Source organism: Simochromis diagramma, unplaced genomic scaffold (genome assembly GCF_900408965.1).
Source record: "Simochromis diagramma unplaced genomic scaffold, fSimDia1.1 OVJJ01000585.1, whole genome shotgun sequence".
NCBI classification, from domain to species: Eukaryota; Metazoa; Chordata; class Actinopteri; order Cichliformes; family Cichlidae; genus Simochromis; species Simochromis diagramma.
The window spans coordinates 687501-712848 of record NW_024387398.1 but is presented as its reverse complement, the minus strand read 5'-3'; the positions used below and the strand labels follow the sequence as shown (position 1 = coordinate 712848).

The window sequence follows — 25348 nt, the reverse complement described above, 5'->3', positions numbered from 1 at the left end:
GGAGAGGGCTGTGTGTTGGAAGCAGCAGTGTGTGTTGTGTAGTGGTTCACTAGGGGGAGCACTAGGTCTCAGAGCAGCTCCTCTCCCCACTCAGCTGTAGGCACAGAGCGGCTGTTTAAGCTAAGGTCAAAGGTCAAAGTGATGAGGTCATAATTTAACTGTGACACCTGTTGTATGTTTTTTTGTTTTTGTGAAAAAAGCCTCCCATCTTTTTTCATTGTCTAAAGTTTTCTTGCTCACTAGTTTTGCAGGCTTTCTGATGGTCTGTGGTCAATGTCTGTCCTTGGACAGGAAGGAGTATATCAGAGAGACGCTCAGGTCAAACCCTTAGAGACAAACGTCGAGTATAAAGGTTGGTAGGATGCAGTGAAGGAGGGCAAGCAGAGGATTAGTGTGAGGGAGGAGGATGCTGAGGATGGAAGCAGACCATCCACTGTGGTGACCTCTAGAGGGAGCAGCCAAAAGAAGAAGAACATACTGCATTTCCATATATATTTACACGCTTCGATAAAGTGCTGCGGCTATTTGCTACTTTCCCTGCAAAATATGAAGAACTGAGACTTTTGCACATTAATGTCTCGGTTCCTTCATGCAATTCATTCTCCAACAGCTGACGTCAAACTAAATCTATAAAACAACCAGAGGGGAAAATACAAATCACAAAGTAACATTTCATTATACACATAAAACTAAATTTACTCTATGATCTATATTAAAAATCAGGAAATAGTCACTTCTGGTACAGATCCTTGATTTTGAGCTTGTTATGCTTCCTCCTTTAAACTGACTAAAATTGCCTGCTTGAAATAACAATGCAAATACCAAAGTTCAACCTTTCTGGATTTCTGTTAATAGAACGTAGATTTTCTAAAATGTGTTGCATTCAGTCGTCAAAGCAGTCTGACTCTGTGTTACTGAGTAACCACCAGAATAAAGTACTGACAGGTGTCCTGTAGATGAAACATGCTGAGATATCTACTGCATCCTGTTCTTCTTATTAGCCGTCCTTTTGTTTGTTTATTCTGTGAACATGACATGTGATCTTCCCTAACGTCCATGATGAACCCAGAAACCCCGAGTGACCACAACATACAGACCAAGCTGCAGCTGACTCCAGCGTTCCTGTCACCAGTACCTGAGGACCAAAATCACGTCATTTTGTTACTGCGCTAAAAAAAGAAAAGCACAAATATCTCTGTTACACTGCAGACACAAATCAGGAGCAAAGTGGATCAATGACCTCCTCATTGTGAGCTCACAGTGTCCTCAACACATTTCTCTTTGTTTTGCACTTTTCAAGAAGGTCAAAAGCTGATGCGTGACCTCTTTTTAGTTTCAGGGGCCCATCTGCGATTTCTGCAAACGCGCCAAACTACTGTGAACTGAATGATTAAGTGGAGCTCGTACTGCAATAACCTGTCAGTGATATGCGTGTTTTTACTAAAGCCTATGAATTAAGTGTATCGCTAGAGTTCAGCCCACACGGCACAGAGACTTCATTGAGCGGGCACGGACCCCCGAAACCTCGCCGCCCAGGCCTTTGACACATACAGAAGTTGTTTAGCGGATCGATTAGCCTGCTCACCGCACCTATGTTTGAATGACAGCGCGTCTGCGCGTTTTCTACTCTCACAGTAAAAGATAATCATACCATCTTCTACTTTTGCCTTTTACTCTCGCCACGTTCATTGGTCCACGCATAAAATCAGAGTATGCTTGTGACAATAACTATTTGTATTACACTGAAGTGCTGGCCGTGATTCAGACCCTGGTTTGCATTTACTCCGGCAGGGGTCGTATGCGCTCCGCGGATGTGCTACTCCCCCTGCCTCTCTGTTCCACTGCTGTGTGGTTGGAACAGAGATGTAACGCTTCTACCGTTGGCTGTAATTATATCGCACAGCCCTGAGAGCAGCACGTGAATGCTGAATACATGCATATCACAACATTTGCATGCATTAACCTGGCTCGCCCAGCGTGTCCTCGGGCTCACACAGGCTCTGCCACCAAGTCAACAAGTGCTCCACTCTAATCACACCCCGGTTCATTAGTGGTGCACTTTATAACGGACGAGTTGGGAAGGGCATTACGCACTTGAGAAATAAATTCCTTCTCGCTCCTGTCCCCTTTTCTCTTTGCCTGCAGGCAGGTATCCTTAAGAGAAGTCAGTCTGCGCTCAGAGGGAGGTAGAGAGATACAGAGAAGCAGTGAGGGAGACGAAGGCCGAGCGGACGAGCAACCCCAACAGCCAATCAGGAGAGAGCTTTCCGCGTGATTTACAGCTGCGGGGGCTGAGAGGGGAGGCGCGACTCAGGGAAAAAAGCAAACAGTTGAGTGAAGAGCATCAGTGGAGAGTGGAGTGGAGGCGGCTGCAGTGAGGAACAGGACGCCGAGAGGAAAGAGACAGCCAGAGTCTGCAGTAGATTTCATCACTGAAGACAGAGTCGTATGTTTTTCCTGTGGATTATAATTTATGTTTCCAACTTTCAGCTGTCTGAGATTCTGCGCTTTACTGGAATGTGCGCTGGGGCTTCACCTGGACGCATGTGCGAAAGTAACAGAGCCAGTTTTTAAAAGTGAAAAATATCATCGAGTCCTTTGGATTCCTGTCAGAAATGAAATGCGCCTTTTTTTAATCCCACAGAGTTTTCCGGACCTCTTGTACATTTACAGAGACTTTACGCATTTTGGAGACTTTACGCATTTACTGTAATGGGTGATGTAAACTGACATTTTTTCACTAACATATATGATATTTTTACCCAAGTGCACTTGTTTTCACGGCGATGATTGTGCTTTTGCTTGTCCTGTGCATCGCGGATGGAGTGCTCTGTCAGATACGCTACTCTGTCCCGGAGGAGGCGGACCATGGCACATTGGTGGGAAATATTGCCGAGGACCTGGGTCTGGACCTCACCAAGCTAGCCTCCCGGCGCTTCCAAGTGGTGCCCAACTCTCGGACACCCTATCTGGAGGTGAACCTGGAGAACGGGGTCCTGTTCGTTAACGAGAAAATCGACCGGGAGCAGATTTGCAAGCAGAGTGCGAGCTGTCAGCTAAACATGGAGGTGTTCTTGGAGAACCCATTAGAACTATTCCGGGTTGAAATCGAAGTGGTGGACATTAACGACAACCCACCCAGTTTCCCGGAGACCGATATCACGGTGGAGATCTCAGAGAGCGCCACTCCGGGCACCCGCTTCCCCTTGGAGAGCGCGTTCGACCCGGACGTTGGCTCCAACGCTTTACGCACGTACGATATCACCACGAACAACTTCTTTTACCTGGACGTGCAGACCCAGACGGACGGGAACAAGTTCGCGGAGCTTGTGTTGGAGAAGCCGCTGGACCGGGAGCAGCAGACGGCGCACAGGTACGTGCTAACCGCCGTGGACGGCGGTCAGCCTCCGCGGACTGGCACCGCGCTGCTCGTCGTCAAAGTGTTGGACTCTAACGACAACGTGCCCGTGTTTGAGCAGCCGGTGTACACGGTGAGCCTGTCGGAGAACGCGCCGCTGGGCACGCTCGTCATACAGCTGAACGCCACCGACCTGGACGAGGGACTGAATGGAGAAATCGTTTATTCATTCAGCAACCACATCTCCAGCCGCGTCAAAGACCTGTTCTCTATAGATTCACGCACCGGGCGCATCGAGGTGCGCGGAGAGGTGGATTTCGAGGAGAGCAGCCTCTATCAAATCTTTGTTCAGGCCAAAGATCTGGGACCAAACGCCGTGCCCGCGCACTGTAAAGTCCTCGTCAAACTCAGCGACGTGAACGACAACGCACCGGAAATTACTTTCAGCACTGTCACGGAGTCGGTGAGCGAGAATGCGGCTCCCGGGACCGTGATCGCGCTGCTGAGCGTCACGGATCGGGACGCAGAGGAGAACGGACAGGTCCACGTGGAGATCCTCGGTGACGTCCCGTTTAAACTGAAATCTTCCTTTAAAAATTACTTCACTATAGTCACCGACGGGCCGCTGAACCGCGAGCAGGCGGACTCCTACCCCGTCACTGTGGTCGCGCGCGATAAAGGAACGCCGTCACTGGCCACCAGTAAATCCATTCGAGTGCAGGTGTCAGACGAAAACGACAACGCGCCCACGTTCACACAGCCCGTATATGACGTGTACGTGACAGAAAACAACGTGCCAGGGGCGTACATACACGCGGTGACGGCCCTGGACCCGGACATTGGGCAGAATGCTGTCATCAGCTACTCCATATTAGAGTGTGACATCCAGGGCATGTCAGTCAAAACCTACGTGTCAATCAACGAGGAGACAGGCTATCTCTATGCTCTCAGATCGTTCGATTATGAGCAGCTGAAGGAGTTCACGTTCATGGTCAAGGCCAAAGACGCAGGGACCCCAGAGCTCTCCTCCAATGCCACTGTTAAAGTCATCATTGTGGACCAGAATGACAACGCCCCACTAGTGCTGGCTCCCCTGGGAAAGAATGGCACAGCCAAGGAGCCCCTGCCTCGCTCTGCTGAGCCAGGCTATCTGGTGACACGTGTCGTGGCCATGGATGCGGATGATGGAGAGAACGCTCGTCTGTCCTACAGCATCCAGAGGGGAAACGAGAATGGCATGTTCAGGATGGACTGGAGAACAGGTGAACTCAGGACTGCGAGGCGGGTATCGGTCAAGCGAGACCCCCATCAGCAGTACGACCTGTTGATTGAGGTGCGAGACCACGGCCAGCCGCCTCTGTCCTCTAGCGCCAGCGTGCTGGTGGTGCTGGTGGACAGTGTGGCTGAAGGCCGTGGCGGTGGGGAGAAAGGCGGGACCTCCAAGGCAAAGGACAGCACCCTGGACCTCACTCTCATCCTTATCATCGCCCTGGGCTCCGTCTCCTTCATCTTCCTCCTGGTTATGATTGTGCTGGCTGTGCGCTGTCAGAAGGACAAAAAGCTTAACATCTATACTTGCCTGACCAGTGACTGCTGTTTTGGCTGCAGCTCCTGCTGCTCGCGGCAGGGCAGGGCCCGCAAGAAAAAGCTCAGCAAATCGGATATCATGCTGGTGCAAAGTGCCGTTAACGTCAGCGGGGCTGGCACAGCTCAAGTCCCTGTGGAGGAATCTGGGAGCTTTGGCTCCCACCACCAAAACCAGAACTATTGCTACCAGGTATGTCTCACTCCAGAGTCTGCCAAAACTGACCTCATGTTCCTAAAGCCATGTAGTCCTTCTAGGAGCACAGACACCGATCACAACCCGTGTGGGGCCATAGTGACAGGGTACACAGACCAGCAGCCTGACATCATATCAAACGGCAGCATTTTATCAAATGAGGTAAGAGCCCCTCTCCTGCCTGCGGTTTAAACCTTTCCATCTGAGTTCCTCCGCATGCCTAAACCTGATTCATGTCCCCTTAGACGTCTGATAAGAATGAAATATAAACCAGAGACATTCAGGAGCCATTTCATCCCCCAAATTTCACTTCACTGGCATGCTAGCTCCTCAGATGGGTGTTACTGAGTGTCGATACATCAACTGTAACACAATGTAATAGAAAAGGAAAGCAGATATAGAAATGAGAAACCTTGACTTTTGCGATCCTTAAACAGCAACGACTGCATGTTTATGATGTGCTTCCACGGCTGATAAATTAGGAAAGGTGTATAAAGACAATGTATGTTGGCAAAGAGGCTGCTGGTGGGTGTGGGAGTATAATGGGTGTATATGTGTGCGTGAAGCCCAGTCACCCAGGATTAAATATATACTGTTCAAAATGTTGCATCTCTGGGCTGCTGCAGCCTACATAGGTGCGCTACTTCACCTTGCACCTTGGCAACATGTCTGCAGAGCTTCCCCTCCCTGTGGGAAGGAAGTCTCCACTGGTGGAGATGAATGACACATGTAATAGTTACGTCAACTCAAAGCTGTGTGGGTTGTGTCGTCTCTGGCTCGATGGATGTAATGTTCTTTTGTTTTTCTGCTGCTTTGTTTTCTCTACATAAGGAGACGCACTAAAAGCTGCCCCTTCTCTTTCAGACCAAACACCAGCGAGCTGAACTCAGCTACTTGGTCGACAGGCCGCGACGTGTCAACAGGTAAATATGGAAAAAGCCTTCTACCTGCTCTTCTACCAGCTGGTCTGCTTCTAGCTCATTTGCTGATATCTCCCATTACTGTGATGCTGACATGGATTAAGAAAAACAAAGCGAGGTCGTCTTTCATAGGCTTTATTTTAATGTTCTCTTCATTTCAGTTCAGCCTTCCAGGAGGCCGACCTGGTCAGCTCCAAAGACAGTGGCCACGGAGACAGCGAGCAGGGAGACAGCGACCACGACGCCACCAATCGAGGCCATTCGTCTGGTAAGTGCTGGCTTTGTATGAACTCTTTGTCTTCTCTCTGCCCCTCGGGCATCTATAGATCTGAGGAGGATCTGCTGATTAGCATTGTGGTCCAGAAGCTGCTCGTCTCTCCACTGTTGAAATCTGGCAGCACATTGTGCAGGGCTGGAAAAATGAAAGCTTATTTCTAAAGGTCATCATCATCCACAGCCAGAGTCGGCGTCTGAGGTCTTTTAGCTGTTGTGTTGTGCCTGCGTGGGATTATCGCTTAAACTCTTGCACCAGAATCAAACCTTTCCCTGTGAGCCACATCCAAGTGCTCGCTCCTAAAGCTGACACATAATATTTGTTACTGTGATGTTTGCCGTGTGGTGATTGAATGTCTTGAGTGAGGCTTCCACTGCTGTTTGTAAATATGTGGCGGCGTTAATGAGGATCCTGCTCCCTGTGAGCGCGGTCACTCGGTGCTGCAGACCACTTGACGAGATGTGATGGGCTTGTTAATGAGGCTGGGCTCGCACTGGAGTGCTGGGAAGCCGACCAAATAGGTTGTGGCTGTAGCAAACAAACCGTGCAATTCATCCGTTCATTAGATTAATTAATGCACTTATTCATGCTGTTACTCTCTAACTGCTCGCCCCCCCTGCTTGTTTTTTCCTCCCTTCCATGCACGGGCTGTTTTTCTCCTTTAATTCTTCCCTGCCTTACAAGAGGACCCTGCTGATGTATAAAAGCTAGGTTTAGCTCTTTATTTGGTGCCCACTGTGGATGAGGTCTGTCATCATGTCTGGTCAGCCACAGCAGGCGCCCCCATCGTGCCAAATGGAATTTGCCTGCCACTTCCAGTGTCACCCCAGTAGGCCTGGTTTACATGGAGCTCAGTGACAGAGGCACGCAGAGCCGGACCCGTCTCTGCCAGCACGGCCTGACTTTACACAGATACCCTGCTGCACCGTCTTTATTTTTCCTTCTAATCTGCTTTATGTGCATGGAGGTGTACTACTTTGACTTTATTAGCATGTGCACACTCTGTTGTGCGTTTTACTGACAGGAGATGTTTTTACATTTCACGACTGTTCCAAGAAACAGACAAACAGGAATAAAAAAAACTTCCTGAGCTCAGATTGCATGATTATATAAACCGTGCTGCGTGCTCGGAGTTGGTGCGTTAGTGGAGATTAACACAATTTGTTGTTGATTTAAATAAGAGCTGAACTGGGGACCAGCACACAGTGACCCGGGGCCTCTGTTCAGATTTCTCCAACTTGCTTTGCTTAGAACTTAATTCATGCTAATTTATGTTCATGTACGCTCCACATGTGTGCTGATTATCAGCTGAAACAATGAAGCATGTCTGTGATTTAACAGATCACGCTTAGCTTAAGCTGCTGTTGCTGTTTGTTAGACCATGCTAGCATCACATGTTAGCCTACCCATACAGTCCCTGCTCTGGATGGTCCAGCACGTCCAGCTGTGAAACAGCGTCCCATACCCTTTGCATACCCTTGGTGCGGCAGATAGCATGAGTTACTTCGTTGCAAAGCTTAATGCCTTTACCCAGATTATTTGCTGTGCATTTAGTCGTTGTTTGATTAGGATAATTGATAGCACGGCTTAGAGCGCCATCATTCTGCGAGCTAATCTAGTTTGTCAGTAGTGAGGCTGCATCAGTGTTTAATAAATCCACGTGTTAGCTTTCCTCTTGGCTCTCACAGACTTCATGAATGCATCACCTTTTTCTCTTTCATCCTTCCTTTCTTTCTGTGCAGTCAGAGTTATAGGACACGACTGATTTCATTTACCTCATAAAATACTATATCTTCACCTGCTGGAGGCTGGAGGCAGGCCCAGTGTTCATCATTATTCTCATATCCTTTTCTTTTTTTTTTGAAGCGTAGCCGTTGTTGTATTTTTTGTTGACACGGTGATTTGTGTTCTTCTTCCTGTGGTTAGCTGCTTTGTCATGCCAACATTTTCTGCTGCTTCAGGCACTCAGCTCTGTTGTTCTCTGATCAAAGGCCGCTTCGTTTTTCCTCATCAAGGATGTAAAGAGACCAGACGTCACCTGTAATGAACACGTGAACCGGCTGAAAGAGCCGTTTAACTCCGTGGATTTTGTAGCATTGGAGTCAAACTGGTTACGTTTGGATCGAGTGTGGAGGAAAAACTGCTGCTCAGATCAGAGCCGATATCATTTTCGAGGTATCTGAGTGCAGCGTGACAGTCACGTGAATATACACTTATGAGTGTGTGTGTGTGTAACCATGACTGTGATATGGTCCAATCAGAAATGCAGACTCTGTTTAACATTCAACGAGCTTCCTTGACTGCTGTCATGTTTATTATCACTGCTGCGGTTTACACACAGTCAGAATTGGTCTGTTAAACTATTCTAGGATGAAATGAATGAGTTCTTAATTGTGTAATTATCCCCTTTCTAACACGCCAAGAATAATGAGTCACATTTGAACAGAAATAGCTGATTCTGTCTGACCAGCAGCCAAAAAAGCCCAAAGACATTCAGTCCTCAGTGTCTGACGGTGGTGAAAGATCCTTTAATGAAACAAGAGGAGGAATAACTTTGTGCAAAATTTAGCACAAGAAGAAAAAAAAGGGGGGGGGGGGGGCTTTAAGTGGTGGAAATGGATCGAAAGTTAAAATGCTTCAAGTCTTTGTTGCTTATTGGAGAGTCTTTACCTCCGCCAAACGTGGAGCCGAGCCGAGAAGAAGCTCGAGTATTAAACTATCACTGAATTACAATACACGTGAAATACATATGAAGTCATAGTGGTATTTATTTTAAATAAGAACACATCACATGTTTGCTGGGTAGCTCTGCATAAACGACTTTATTTCTAAATATGTGAGTTAATGAGTTCATCATTCATCTGGAATTCATCCATGAATATCATCTGGATTTTTTTTTATTAGGGCCCAATGCAATACCACCGTATTATTATTATTATTATTATTATTGTTATTATTATTATTATTATTATTATTATTATTATTATTATTGTTATGGCGGCAAATGTATTGGCTTTTTTGAAGGCCTAAAGATGCTCAAAAACTCAAAAGTTTTGCACATGCATCGGGTCTGGTGAAAATGTACATATGTTCATGTTTTCAGACATGGGCGGGGCAAAATGGCTCAATAGCACCACCTAGAAGAATGAAACAATATAGGCCCGGGCTGGGTATGATGTACATGTATGAGATTTTGCACACATATCTAACATCAAGAGGTGCACATTTCCAGGCGTTGTAGTTTTGCAAACTCCTCCTGGGGAAATGTGAAAAAGCGAATCTTTAGTGATCCATAAACATTATTTTGGTGTAATTATAAAAAACTATAAAGCAGATGAGAGACGAGCAGAGGGAGAAGACTTGAGTCTGCAGGTTTATTGTCTTACAGCTGGATGTGCTCTCTGCCTGCTCGGTTGTTTGGCACTAAAACCATTTGGTTACCGTTGTGTTGTTATTGCTGCCCCCCTCCCATCACAGCACCCACCACCAAGGAGATGAGGTGTTCCTGAGATCCCAGCAGTATCTGAAGTATTTGACCAGCAATGAAAGCTTTTATATAAAATGATAATAACATCATTATATTGTGTTAGCAGCTCGTTATGACGCAGTACATGCATGTTAAAATAATTTATAAAATAGTTGTTTTTTATTTCACAAACTGATAACATAGATACAATTTTAACATTACAAATGTTAATTTAAATATTTAATATTTAAATTAACATTACAAATGTTAATTTAAATATTTAATATTTAAATTTCCAAAGTTTAATTATGTATCGAATAGGGGTGGGGGGAAAAATCGATACTGTGTAGTATCGTGATATTTTGTTTGCTAATAATGTATCGATACAGGGACAGCAGAAATCGATATTTTGTTACAAAAAAGGTTTTTGTGCTCTGACTTCAGAGCACGTTGATCCTTTTTCTGAGCAAGAATCCTGACACTGTCCAAATGTGTTTAACTTGTTTTTTTTGCAGCAATAAACATGACAGTTTACTTATTTTAATTTAAGACATGTTTTATTTTAATTAAGTTTAAAACTTTTTTATTTAATGTAAAATTATATTTTGTTTTAATTTACTTTAAAATTCTTCAGTTGCTGAAGGGGCTGCATAGTTTTCATATTGCATAGTTCAGAATAGCTATAATTGTACCAGATGGTTGCATTCAGTTAAGTTGGACTAGACTGTAATACAAACCGTTCAGTTTGTCAACAATAAAACTGAAATGAGAGAAAGACTGAGTGCGAGACTTTGATATTAGATAAAATGAATATTGATAAACCTTTATGTACAGAATCTGAATATCGCAAAATATTTTAAAAAATTGCAATAATATCGTATCATGAGTTAAATATTGTGATAATATCGTACCGTGGGATGTATGGTGATTCCCACCTCTAGTATCGAATGACAGCCTGCTTGTGATTCACTGTGTAAACTCCTGACATGACTGTGAAGAAACCAGCTCCACATGAACCTGTAAAAGATGTTTGGAAGGAGAAAGTTGACTGAGCTTAGTACTTAGCACCAGTATTAATATATTATATTATGAGTTTAAGAAAACAGAGCAAACGTGGGTTTAGTTGTGAGGTTTGAATTCTCCGAGGCGAGACGGCTGAGCAGGAGCTCGTTTGCTGTGACGAGTCCATCAGCTGTGGATTCAGACCCTCTGGGACCACTCGTCCACGTTTCCAGTCCTGCTTCATTTTATCAATACAGCCAATGTCGCGCACTCAGAGCAGATCGAGTCGAGGCGCTTATCCAATTTTCAACCCCTCCTCCATCCCCGCCGCATTCCCGTCTCCCCCCCTGCCGAGATGAATTTCTCCTTAGGCCTGCCGTTCACGTTATCACCGTGGTAACAGCTCGCTGATCAGTAATTCATTTTTCAGACCTCTGCATACCAATTACCAAATGAAGGTTATTATCGGGACTTTGCGTTTGCCCTGTGCGAGCGGCGTTCGGAATGCTAAGATGAGACGAGGTGTCGGAGGCAACGAGGGTCAGCTCGCTTCAAGAGCTCGCTGCCCTCCCTCCCCCGTCTCCTCGCTGCTCCTGCTTGTGTGTGTCTTAGTGTGAGACATGTTGACATAGTTCTTCTTAATCCTGTGTTGAAGTGGAGGCCAGACACTGACAATTTTCTGCGAGCGTGATTTATGAAGCTTCTTTCAGCTGCAGAGCACAGGCGGAGGACGCCGTGGAGAGAGAAGAGTATCACCTGCAACCTTTATTCACATTTTAAGCACAGCCCTGTGTGTCTGTTTACGACTGCCTCGTTCGACAGGGGAACGTGTAGTTTTGAGAAGATGTCGTGACGTGGCTCTGTGGCTGAATCCCCCTCGCCGAGGCCAAACGCCACATTTCCTGTTCCTATTTTGAGAATTAACACAGCGTCCATTTTGTAATATAAGCAGAGCTCTTCTTTCCACGCTGTGTTTTTGCTGCTCACAGTGCAACGCTGTCTGCGCGAGCAGGTGCACTGATATAGTGTGTCAGCACTGCTTTGCCTCGTGGCTGCGGCTCCATCAAAGTGTACAATAAGTTGTTTCCTTCCATGTAAGAGGCCGTACTAAAGCCTCCTGCCGTGGTATATTTATGGCACGTTGCTTAATATTTAATAGGAAACCCTCTCGTTAGGAGACTGGGCACTTTTCCAAGTTGCTAGTGACAGCAAGCCAAATTAATCCTCTTGTAACAAAGCAAATTCCCCCTTTGCTGACCGTTAAGGACACAGAACAAAATGCACACACTCTGCTTACTGGGATGACAGCAGTCTTAGCCTAATCAGTCTGTATTCAGAGGGATTAGCAGCAGATAGCCTGAGCTGGACATTTTAGCCCCAAACAGAGTCAAACGCACACACGCGCAAGGATTTAGGCTTCGAAAACATGCGTCCGCAAGATCTGGGCCCAACTGCAAAAACATATGGGGCAGCAAACACACAATTTGGCTTAAGGCTTACAGTTGGCCTGCATAGCTGCGCTTTTCATGTATGATGAACTACAAAGGATGCACTTAAATCGACTGGTACCTGTAAACTCTTCAGCACCTTTAACCCAACATTCGCTACAACGATGCATCGACATGCAGACACGAGGTGCAAACACCACCCGCTGAGCCATCCTGCCTGTTTGTACTGCAAACACATGATGGGTCTTTGTTGTTCCTAAAAACTGCTCATCCACTTTGAATGGATGTAGACGCCTGTTAAGTAAATATGGCAGAATGTGCTAATAATGATAAAGACGGTGACTGACCGTCCACTATATGTTACACATGTTCACCTTCCTGTTGTCTTTTGTCATTTGTGATGTGCTTGAGCCGCTTGAGACAAATTGCCGATTCCTTATTTTAGGTGCAAGCTCAGGTTAAACATCTGCTGCTGTTTGACTCGATTAGTGTTACAAACACTGAAAAACCTTTTGGAACTGAATCACCCTGAAAGCATCCACTCAGTGTACCCATGCAGTGACACGAGCCGCTTGTTCTTCTGATGTCAGAGTAAAAATGTAAAATCTTTGTGGAAAAACAGACCAAACAGAGTAGGTTTGGCGCAGCATTGCAAGCATGTTGCAGTAAACTCTGTAATATCGTCCTGTACTGCGTCATCATGTCTGAACATCAGCGTGCAGCTGTCGCTCTCGAAGCGTCACGGCTAAACTCCGCTGATAAGCTGTTTGTTTCTTGTGATGAAATCTTTATGAAGCTGAATGTGTTTGTACTGAAGCAGCAGCAGCGGAGCCACGTTGTTGATGGCTGCGTGTCAGCACAGGTTTCTTTCAGTCTATTGTGCAGCAGCTTTGATCTCAGTGCTGGGAAACAGAAAGGAATCAAAGAGCAGCTTCATAATTGCAAACTCTGAACATGTCAGATCTGGTTACAGCTTGTGCGTGCACCGTTTTGCTCGTAAAACCTTTAATTTCTTCTCCCGCCCCCTCCCCTACAGGCGCTGATCTGTTCTCCAACTGCACAGACGAGTGTAAGGCTTTGGGCCATTCTGATCGCTGCTGGATGCCGAGCTTCGTGCCCTCTGACGGGCGCCAGGGTCCCGACTACAGGAGCAACCTCCATGTGCCCGGCATGGACTCGGTCCCCGACACAGAGGTATTTGAAAGCCCAGAGCAAACGGCCGATAGATCATTCTCCACCTTTGGCAAAGAGGCGCCTCTCAGTTACCAACACCTCCACCAGCACCTCAGCCACCACCACGGCTCCTTAGAGAGGAAAGAGTTGGAAGCATTTCTGCCTAGCTCCAGAGCACCTTATAACCCGGCTTATTTAAGTGAGTATTGTGTTTTGCTCTGGCTGCCTTGGAGCCTGCCCGGCTCTGATCTGCTGATCAAATTAGCAGAAAAAGAAACGATTGGAAATTGAATTTTCTTCCTGGATTGGCTCGTGGAAGCTAGCGTGAAATTCATTTTAGATTTGACCGCTGTTCTCTCAGCCCTCTGTCAGAGTGTTTAACTAACTCTTCCCTCTTTCTCAAGCATCTCCATTATCTCCGTCTGTGACCATCTTATCTGCACACACACATGCAGCGCTGTGGTCTTTGGGCCCTTTCAAATAATAAATGCCAAAAGCAGTTATGATCTATAAGGTTGCTTTGATGTGGGTGGAGACGTTAGCGTTATGGGAAGCGAGACACCGGCCCTCTCACGAACAGCTGACGAACGACTGTTTTTAACCAGAGAGAAGAAGAAGGACAGACGTGGAGCTGAGCGTCTCATTCGTATTCGGCAGACGTCAGCTGGTTGATCAAAAACCGGTTTCACATAATTAAAGAGAAAATAAAGCAGGAAAAGGCCCATTTTTCTAAACTGCTATTCAGAGGCCACAAACAGATCTGTCCTCAATCACTGAAATTTGGTGATAATGCTTAATTGTAATTTTGTCAAGCGGCGCCTGAAGAGGCACCTCTCTCATCATCCGGCACAGCTAGCTGGAATTATCAGAGACCCGCTGCTTTCCTCGTGCCATCATTTAAAACCACAGCACGCTGTGGGAGCAGCAGGAAAAAGGCCTTCTCCCTGTAATTAATATTTTATTCATTGGCTGCGTTTGTCTGCTTTTCCTCGTCCTGCAACAAAAGTTGTTCGATGTGAAGCAACCCACTGCTCACATTAGAGCGCTGTCGTCGCTGTGAAAGGCCGCGTGCAGTGTTTGCACACAGGATGGGGTCAGAGGGCAGTACAGCACGAGGACAATCCGTACAAATACATGAACAGATGCTTTATGTTCGTATTTATAGTAATGATGTAGTTATGATTATGGACCGTTACAGCAGCAGTGTGTGAAATAATAAAGCAGTAATATGAAGGTAAAAGTTGCCTTTCAGCGGTTTTTCTGCTGCAACTTGAAATGATTTGAACAAAGACAGTCGATGTGCGTCCGCTGTAAGCTGCACAGCGATTAGCTGCTCTGTCCTCGCTGTTGGTTCAACACTGAGACACACGGGAAGTTGTTGGAAGTTGTTTTGTCCTGTGTGTTTGTTTGGGGGGGGGGGGTGGGGGGGAGCTCTCTAATCTCATTAAGTCAGCCAGTGATACACAAAGACCCTTTTGTCCCGGGAGGTGCAGGCCTGGGTGTGGTGTGCAGGGGGGGAGCATGAAGGAGAGGTTAGAGTGCAGACGCTCCTTTTGTTGGTGTCCTAAATAAACTGGCAGGATTCACTCCTCCCCCCAGTGCCAACATTCCCACAACACCCCCCCCCACACACACACACATGTTATCTATCAGCATTTAGCTGACACGCCGGTGATTCTGTGTGAGTGAGGCCGTGTCACTGCTGCTCTGCACGCACACAGATACCGACACACAACTAACCGGCTTCTGTGTTTTCTGTGCTTGCAGCGAGGAAAAGGCTTTGCTAGCTCCTTCCGCGTGGACGTACCAGAGACTGCGTGAGTTTGCACAATTTCATCGTGACGACCAAGGGTGTAAAGTTTTCAGCCCATTTTGTCCTCCACTGCCCTCATCCCTCCTCGCTCAGCAAAAACACAAAAAGAAGAAAATTTTACATGACTGCAAACAAAACGAAGAAGAAAGAAACACAAAGGAACAAAACACTCGGAGCGCTGCCGGGTTTGACAGAGACGGTGGGGAGGCTGCGGGGGAGGAACACAGGTGGAGGAATCGCCTTACTGGAGATGGCCGTTGTCTCAGCAGGACTGAGAAGCTCGCAGAGGACGAACGATGGCGACCCCCGTCACTGATCCCTTCATCTTTTTCCACTCTATGTGTGCCTGTTTACAGCACTGATGTATACATCTGTGAGGATAATGAAGCCAGATGAAGACTGCAGATGAACTACGGAAGGCAAACCCAACTGAGAGCCACCCAGAAAAACCACCACTCAGCCCTTTAGGCGTCAGAGAGAGACGCCAAGTTGTACAGGAGAATCTTTGTGCATTTCAGATGCAATACCACTGTTTTAGATTTTTCTATTCTTTTTGTGTGGTCAGGTCAAACTTTGTAAGAAAAGACTGTGGGCAGATTTTCAGTTTTTTTTATTTATTTTTTTATTTATCCGTTTGGTTTCGGTTCAACAGCCACACGGCGGGCTCAGACCCAGTCGGCCCACGTTGTTCTGATGCGTCAAGTAGTTTCTGTCACGTGTGAGAAGTGTTTATTGTACTCTTTTAAAAGTTTGACGCTGAATATAAACCTCTCTATATAAATCTATCTATATCTTCTTGTTCTGAAGGTGTGCTGCTTGTCGGCTGGTCTCTGATTCAGAGCTTTGATCTGTTTGCTGCCCCTGAACAAGGTCGCCGGTGTTTTCACAGCCGGAGACGTAAAAAGAGACAGAACAGCCTTAGCAGATGTAAAACTCGACTTCTTATTGTTTGACATCATTTCATTATTTTTTCCACTTCAAGGTATTAATAAAGAGCATATCTATAAGTAAAATGGAGGTAATAATTTAGACTGAATCCATGGTAATTCTGTGTCATTGTAACCAAAACGTTTAAGGGTCCATTTGTAAAGGAGTGCGACAAAAACACCATCAAATGCAAAGAGTGATGTACACGGTGCAGTCCAGTTTCTCTCTCACACACTGCAGACACAGACACACTAATATGCCGACAATAAATGACAAAAATGGTAAAAACGCCGTTTGTTTTCGTGTGTCCTTGTTGTGAATGTGAACGCTGCTTTCTGCTCATTCCATGCATCGCAAATCTGATGCCTAATTAAAATACAGTATCAGGTAAGGCAGACCTGCCAAAGTAAATAAGGGAGATAAAGCTGCGTTTATTCAAATGATCTCAAATGAATGTAAGTCCGTTTATCCTCGGGCCGAAGGATTCCTCTTCAGGAGGATCTCTGCGACAAGGAAGCAAATTCTAAATACAAAGGAACATTATTATGATTACATCCAGTGCTCCCTCGCTGTAACCGCGCTGTTTCATTTTGGTGCAATGTTTTATTTTTCAGCGTATTGTGTTCTGCGTCCCGATTGGCTGTAGACCATCTCGTGCCGTGTCTCCTGTACAGGACAGAGCGCGTTCAGCTCGTCACATTTACATAAATCTTCGATCGCTAGCAGTGTGACTCTGAATTATTATTACGAGTGAAAAGGAAACAACTTTACTCATCTCGTTCTTCTTGCTTCCTTTACTTCTGCACCATTGATTCATTAATGATTCCTTGATGTTGGATTCTCTCACAGCTGCTCTATCCCGTGTTCTGGACCTGAAAACAGGGTTTGATCTTTGGTTTCATTCTATAATACTGGACTTATTTTTCTAAGAAGGTTTGAACTTTGAGAGTTTAAACAAGAGAGAAAAGTGTGAAAATGTTCCTGCCTGTCTGAGAAAAGAGTATAAAGTGTGCAGTGAGGGGTTTTACAGCCTTAAACATCTATAATAATTGTAAAAAATAAAGCTGGTTACTTCGCAGATTTCACCCATCGCGGGTTATTTTTGGATCGTAACTCCCGCGATAAACGAGGGGCCGCTGTGTTATAATCAAAATGATAAGTATGTGTGTGTTTTATGTCAGTTTGCATTTAAATGTTCCAACAGCTTATATTTAAACTATCACTGAGATAATTTTCAATGTGGAGACGAGTGAAGTGTTTTTGTTTTTCTGCACAGTTGTTACAAATTTTAATATGAGACAAAACTGAATGAGTGCAGAAGGCAGCAGCCAAACCCACCTGACATAATAAGGTATATGTGTGTGTGTGTTTAGCCTTCTGTAAAGAACATGCTACCTCTCATTAACTCTAATTATCAACGATGAAATGAATGTGTACAGCTGTGAGGCAGATTGACGAATGAGTTTGGGGTCAGACTGAAGCTGTTTGGCAGATGATGCCACAGTGCCCTGCAGAAGGTGGCGGTTTATCACAGACCTGTCGTTTGGTTACACGGTGGAGCTTTTTTAAAGCTTCAAGCAGGAGGTTTAAGAGCCCGTTCAGGTAAAACACTTTGGACCGAGCTCAGTGACCAAAGCTTTCCAGCTCTAATCTAAGCACAAACCAGCACTCAGGATTACTTTACCAAACACACAATGACAGGTGAACGTGAGCTCGATGCAGTATTTTTAGTTTTTGAAAGAAAAAACATCAGCTTTATTGTCCTTCGTTGTCATGTCCACTCATTTTTAATCCACTTGTTTCTTTTCAGCTCTGCAGATTTAGAGATCTCGCTGCATGTTTTCATCAGACTGAAGGAGATGTTGAAGCTGTAATCCAAGGTAGATTATAGTATTTACAGATGGTGATGAACCAATAACAAGGTAGACATCAGACTAATCTGCAGGCTTAATCTTCCAGCACAAACTGAATATTCATTGATTTGTTCATCTGCCATCAAAAAAAGAAGAATCTTTGTTGGTGCAAACTACAGGGTGGGCCATTTCTATGGATACAGCGTAATAACATGGGAATGGTTACGCTGAAACCAAGCACACCATTGTTGTTCTTGTGACATTACCAATAAGTCTGATGTGTCACATGGCCCTCTTCCTATTGAAACAAAAAGAAAAGTTATCCAAGATGGCCGACTTCTAAATGGCCACCATGGTCACCACCCATCTTGAGGAGTTTGCCCCTCACATATACTAATGTGCCACAAACAGGACTTTAATATCACCAACCATTCCCATGTTATTACGCTGTATCCATAGAAATGACCCACCCTGTATAAATATTCCAAGCAAACAGGGTAAATACGACAGAAACGTCTCACTTTGTAGGCTTCAGAATGAGAAGTGAAAAATAGGACGACAAATAGCGAGTTGGCTGAGTGTGAAGCACTGACCCCGGGCCTTTTGTTGCTGCGTAATGAGGGCAGAGCTATCAGAGCAGCGCCATTTAGATTGAGGACAATAGTTGAAGGAAGAGCAAGTTCAGTATAATCATATCTATTTTCTTGTTAAATGGAAGCTATTATTTTTGACCTCCACTCGACGCTAATCTCTGTCACAAACCAAAAAGTTTTAATTTCCATGTGCGTTTGTGCACACTCGGCTCCAAATGAGAAAAACCATTAGAGTATAATGAAAGATAAATTAAGAACAAAAAGGAAAGGCTTACAATTCCCCAAACAAATGGGAGGATTCGAGGAGAGGCAGACGGTAAAATAAAGACGCCGTCGTCTCTCCTTCTATTTCCGGTTGGGCGGTGGGTGGGGGTGAGGAGGTAATTGCATAGCAAGTTTCAAAGTCACTGGCTTCACAAAGGCAAAGCGGATTAGAAGCCAACACTGAACTTTTTTGTGTCAGAGCTCTCCTCTATTGCAGATGCTGCCGGACATCAGAAGACGAGTCGTCACAGTGAGTCGGGGCTTGAATTCCCTGCTGAGGAGCACGGGTGGAAATGGAAGCACAGGCGGGTGGATGGTCTGTGTGAAGGTTGATTAGAGGCTCTTCAGATGTGGCTGAATGAATGATAGACTTTGGAAAAAATCACATAATAAGAGATTTTGGCAGCTAAAGAGCTTTGCTCCTACTTTAGGCTCCACGCCCTTGGATATTAAGCAACCAATCAGGTGACAGTAGGCGCGCTCCAAGTGCATTCGCCTCATAGCTGCTCATAGCCTTCATCACGTTACTGTTACCAAGGGGTTCTGTTTACGTGAGTTGAGCATTACAAAGTGTCGGCCTTACGTTGGCTGGAGCAGCTCTACTGATAGTTCCTAACATCAGCTCGTGGGTTCAGGCTTGGTTGTGTTTAGGTGTGGCTGCTGTGTGCGTGGCTGCTGTGTGTGTGGCTGCTGTGTGTGTGGCTGTTGTGTGCGTGGCTGCTGTGTGCGTGGCTGCTGTGTGCGTGGCTGCTGTGTGCGTGGCTGTTGTGTGCGTGGCTGCTGTGTGCGTGGCTGCTGTGTGCGTGGCTGTTGTGTGTGTGGCTGCTGTGTGCGTGGCTGTTGTGTGCGTGGCTGCTGTGTGTGTGGCTGCTGTGTGCGTGGCTGCTGTGTGCGTGGCTGCTGTGTGTGTGGCTGTTGTGTGCGTGGCTGTTGTGTGCGTGGCTGCACTGAACTGGACCTGCCAGCAGTGTTTGTGACTTTTGGAGCATTTCTTTGTTCTTTGGTCCTTTTACACAGTACAAGAGGGGATTAAAGGCACTAAAGTTGGCGACCTTTTGGTTAGCATGAATAAATCAAGGATGCTATTTCTGCACGATTTCACCAATAACAATAACACAGTTTGACCTCAGTCCAGCAGTTATCACTAACACTAGCACGCTGTTATAAACAGGCATTAACTGACAGAAGTTCTTCATTTGGAGTCCTCGTATCAATAGTAATATTAGTGATTATTATATTTAGGGACTCATTATTATTCTCCTGCTGTCAAATGCAAAAAGTAGCTGGGAATGAAAGTCATGGAACAAGCCCATCACAATAGCTGCAGAGTGCACTGACATGGGGGTTACAGGTTACAGAGCTGGTCACAGAGGAGCCTAAAATAGAAACATACTGGAGGAAAAAAGGAGAGCACCATGACAAATGTGTCACTTTCTTCATCGTTGGATTTCCTTTATTTTATTGCAGGTTTATAACCTGTTCAAAAGAAAGTGTTTTGGTTTGGACGGACATGTCTTTGTAAAACTATCGACACACTGAATGACAGGTTCCTTTTACCTCAGTATGTGGAGGAAAAGTCTAATTATGTCACTTTACTGTCACTCCATATATTGCAGACATAAAATAAAACAAACCCAGCTTTACAGGTTTTTTTTTATTACAATGAAAAATCTTAGAAATCAATCAAGGATTTTCCTTTTTTTGTGTTCTCGTAAATATTTTGTATTTTTTTCTCTCAGTGGAGGATTTTTTGTTCTTAACTAAAAGCCTCACGTATTCTGTCATTGATGATGTGGTCATAAAACAGGTTCTTTTAATCCACTTCCTCACTTGCTTTGTAAAGACTGTGACCACTTTGGTTCCATCATGAGAATAAAGTTAAATTGCCATTATAAGTAAAATATATGACGTATAGTTTAAGAAGTTAATTTAGCTCGGCTCTGGGAGAGCATCAGGACCAGGGTTTCTGACTATTATTGCAACCTTATACGACTTAATTAAATTAACAGCAAGTTTTTTTCTAACTGAAAAATAAAGCGCCTCGAGGCGTCTGATGTTGTGATGTGGCGCTGTGTAAATCAAACTGTTCACTGCGCAAATGTGGATTTAGGTCTGAGATCACTTCCTGTCTTTTGCACAAGGGCTGTTTTAGGGATCACAGTAACTAAATATATAAGAATTCTATACTCATATAATTATGTAATTTCTGGGTAGTGACTGAAAGAATCATCATGATTAAAGGAAACTGACGGGCGGTTCGATGGGATGTACTAAGTTAAATAACTACATTACACTCGCAGCAATGTCGTTGCTTCTTACAGAGATTCTTAAGTTAGAAAGAGAAAAAAATATCAATTAAACATGCACATGCACTACAATCAGCTGATTTCAGTTCATTTGTGGAAAGAGGAAAATGGTACAGTGATACAGCTTTTCAGGAGTATGGATTACTTTTATTTTCATTGCACAGAGGAAAAAGAGAGTAAAGTTGAAGCTGCATCCAGGACAGGAATAACCACATCATGCTCCTAACACAACGGTGGGTTGTTGGCTATCTGTTAGTATGCTGTCTGTGCAGATGCTTGCCAAGAGCCAAAGTAATTTTAAAACAGAGTGGATTTTGACCTCAGCACGGAGGTCAGATCCTGATCTTTAACAGGCAACAAAAGCAGTGATGACCAACACTGTTAACTGTTCAGGTTTCTAAAGTAGAATCTCTTTGAAGTCTCTTTGAGCGCTTTGCTTTGTGTTGTTGGCTTTGTCTTCATGCATAAAAACTCAAAGAACAATCACGTTTGTCTTCATTTTTATAGGAATTTGTGTTGGTGTGTGGGTCTGTAGCTTATGTTTACATTTAGAAGGAAAGAAGCTGAGCTGTCATAGCAGCAAATATACAACAAACATCAAGCACTCATATAAAATGAGTGTAGAAACAGAGATATGAGAGATATTTACTTAGATAAATAGATAAATATGGGTATAAATATAAATATAAAAGGTATGTGTGCAAATATGTCGTGGTGTACAGGGCAATCGTGGCTCAAGAGTTGGGAGTTCGCCTTGTAATCGGAAGGTTGCCGGTTCAAGCCCCAGCTCCGACAGTCTCGGTCGTTGTGTCTTTGGGCAAGACACTTCACCCGTTGCCTACAGAGGGCCCGGTGGCGCCAGTGTCTGGCAGCCTCGCCTCTGTCAGTGCACCCCAGGGTGGCTGTGGCTACAATGTAGCTGCCATCACCAGTGTGTGAATGGGTGGATGACTGGGTGTGTAAAGCGCTTTGGGGTCCTTAGGGACTAGTAAAGCGCTATATAAATACAGGCCATTTACCATTTACAAAGTGACAGGGTGCACTGAGGTGTGATCAGTTCTGTTCCACATGTGTGGATCTGACCCCAGTGGATGAATTAAAGAGTCTGACAGCAGCAGAAGCAACGAGCTCCTGTAACGCTCCCTCAGACAGCCTGGTTGTAGGAACCTGTTGCTGAAACTGCTCTTCAGATTGTCCAGTGTGTTATGGAGGGTGGGAGTCATTGTCCATCATTACCAGCAGTCTGTCACTGATCACCTCCTCCAGGGTGGAGAGCTTCATGCCAACAACAGCCTCGGCCCTCCTGATGGTCAGTCTGTTTGCATCCTTTGCTTTGACGCCTGCACCCCAGCACGCCACAGCAAAGACGATGGTGCTGCCAACAACAGGCTGGATTGTCCTGCGGAGACATTTGCTGCCGGATACTCGATGGTCGGTTGTGTCATGTGTCTGGCAACACTCTCAATGGAGGACAATGAACCACCTCATAAAGAGACCAGTCCGTCCTCTGTACTCCTCTTCCCGTGTCCACACTTCCAATAATGGCCGTGTCATCAGAGGATTCCTGGAGTTTCTGTGATGTGCTTGAAGTCGTCCGTATGGATGGTGAAGAGGAGAGGGGACGGCACAGTTCCCTGGGTGCTCCTATGTTGCTGTTCAGACTCTCTGACACACAGCTCTGCAGTCTCACAAACTGTGGTCTGCCTGTCAGGTAGATCCACTGGACCAGTGGAGCCTCCACCTGCATGGACTCCGACTTCTCCCTCAGCAGCACGGGCTGGATCGAGTTAAAGGCGCTAGAGAAGTCCAAGAACATTATCTGAACTGTGGTGTTGGGTCGAGGAACACGCTCTCTGCAGCACATGTATCACTGCATCGTCCACCCCCAGGTGGGGCTCCAGGATAAGTGCTTGGAGAGAAAATCATCTGGACCTATTTCACTTAGAAGCTGATTTTGTGCTCTCCATAGAATCAACTCTGCTCTGTGTCGCCTAACCATGGATCCGAGGCGCAAACTCTTGGGAACACATCTGCTTTGTCTGCATCTTGGGGTGAAAGGGAGATGGTTTGTAAAATCTGCTAGTAGATTCTGATTGTGACCTACACCCACTTTCACACCTTGGCTCGTGGGATTAGGTAGAGGAACAATAGGGGGTCCAGGACCCTCTTGGGGACACTCCAATAGACCTTAAATCTGGGACTCGCCACCAGTTGCTCTTAGAACTGAAGAAGCTTCTTGGATGAAACGTCTTCAAGGAAACTTAAAGAAGTCCAGACGCTTTTCTTTCCAAGCTCCTTAGACCACGACGACCTGGATGACTGAGAACCTTCACGGAGACATAGGTCCGCCCTCCTGTAGGTGCACATGGGACGTCTGTCTGATGAGACCAACATATAGCATTATAAAGTAGCATAAACACTCAATAAATAAATGCTGGTATAATTGTCTAAGCGAAACCTGTGAACAGGGTTTGAGGTCATGTTTGCTGTCCACAGGCTGGCTGATGGAAATCTGACATTTTTAACTTTGTTTCCTTTTCTACACTCACATCATTTTAATAATCGTACTCTAAGAAATGATACATTGATGTTGCTAGCATTATGTAAACGTTTTATGTTAAAATTAATGTCACCAATTGATTTTTAACTCTAAACACAAGGATATTGTTTTGATTTTAATAAATAACACAATATTTCAATACAACAAAATGCAGTACATTAAATCCAACGTAAAAAGTTCATTTAAAATGAACAGCACTTTAATTTAAAGAGGATTGTCCTAACAGGCTCTCCGTACTTCTCAGTTTGCACATGTGCAGTGTGGAAGTTTGAACAACCGCCATTTTCAACCGAAACTTGCATCATGCTCAGAAGCCTGGATAAAATCCATTGCCATTTGAGGATTATTTGGTAAGTACAACCATTTAAGGATGACAAATTTGGTTAACGTGTACTAAATGATAAACATCCGACATTTTCGGGAGTACTTCTGTATGTTTTATTTTAAAACAAATGATGTCTGGTAATTTTTTTTTTTAGCATTCTAGCTTGTATGCCTCTCACAGGTGTTAGTAGTCAGGCATTTAACAAATATTATTGGGCCCACTTCGGTGTAATTTCCCAAAATGTTTTATGATTCATGTTAAGCTGCAACTTGCCTACTAAGAACTGCAGCTTTAAAATTACTCCCAACATCTACTGCGCATGCTCCCTGGTGTCAGTAATGAGCACCAGGAACGCCAGCGATCCTATCCGTTTGAAGAATGAAATATATGTATAGTGTATTTTAGAAACATGCATCAAATAAGTTGCTACATTGTTTGAAGGAATTCTACCCCGTGTTGATATCTGGTTTAGTGTTAATATCAGTGATTAAAGTGTAAGACATGCATTTATCTTGTGTCATTAAAATGCAGCATTATGTGTAATACAGCTATATGTAATGCATTTAACTCCTTGTATCAGTTCCATTGATTATCAAAGTGACAATTTGTGTGTTCCCCCCTTCATTTGATGTTGGTCAGCTAGTTCTGTCTGTCAGTAGATGCAACAAAAGTGGCTCAGATGTGGTTGTGGTTACTGTTATCTTTTATTGTAACTCTTGTTATCGTAATAAATACCAGAAAATATTGTGATAGGATTTTGAATCCATATTGCCGAGTTCTAATCTTCTATTTCATTTTAACATTTTTAGGGGTACAAATAATAATTATATTGTTGAACAGTCTAGAATTGATTAAAGCAAAAGTGAAAGCTTTCATGTATTGTCAAAATTGAAAAGCTTCTAGTTTTGTGTTCATATATTTGTTGATCTGACTCAGAAGAGTCAGTGCCTAACCAATCATTAACCTCACTGAATGTCACTAATGTGAGTTGTCAAACATTGTTTAATTACTCATCGCTAATCACTCATCTGTTAATATTTTTGACTTTGGTTTGGGAAGAGGTGGAAAAGAACCAAAATCTTGTCTCACATTGAGTTCTTATCTCCACCAGAATATCAGCATTGATGTTCGACGGGAATGCGTCCTAAAAACTATCTGTGTCTACTTAAATAAAAAGCCAGATGACCTGTTCAAGGAATTCTTGGTAAGTTAGAAAAGGGGAAAGATCAGTTAGTTTGTTTTGTTTTTTTTAATTTGGGATAGTAAATTGAATGTGGGCTCATTTG

At 44.6% G+C, this 25348-nt stretch overlaps 1 protein-coding gene and 1 long non-coding RNA gene across 5 annotated transcripts in view; both read left to right on the top strand.

The window, feature by feature from the left end:
• The first annotated feature begins 2330 nt into the window (after positions 1-2330).
• On the top strand, positions 2331-16913 carry pcdh10b (protocadherin 10b). 3 transcript variants are annotated; one of them, XM_040010118.1, is made up of 5 exons: positions 2331-5135; positions 6003-6061; positions 6220-6326; positions 13285-13620; positions 15189-16913. In XM_040010118.1, exons 1-5 carry the CDS (start codon positions 2787-2789, stop codon positions 15206-15208), a joined length of 2871 nt encoding a protein of 956 aa, XP_039866052.1. In that variant the 5' UTR covers positions 2331-2786; the 3' UTR covers positions 15209-16913. The 3 variants fall into 3 exon arrangements, with proteins under 3 accessions (XP_039866052.1, XP_039866050.1, XP_039866051.1); XM_040010116.1 differs by having other exon boundaries at positions 2332-5300; XM_040010117.1 differs by having other exon boundaries at positions 2333-5300; positions 13285-13442.
• A 7183-nt stretch (positions 16914-24096) lies between these two features.
• The window catches only part of LOC120720449, a 19160-nt gene continuing 17908 nt past the window's right edge, over positions 24097-25348 (top strand). Inside the window, exon 1 of one of the 2 annotated variants that reach the window (XR_005692947.1) lies at positions 24097-25348. This exon is cut by the window's right edge and continues 1130 nt beyond it. This is a non-coding gene — a long non-coding RNA (uncharacterized LOC120720449). The other variant, XR_005692948.1, reaches the window with a different exon arrangement.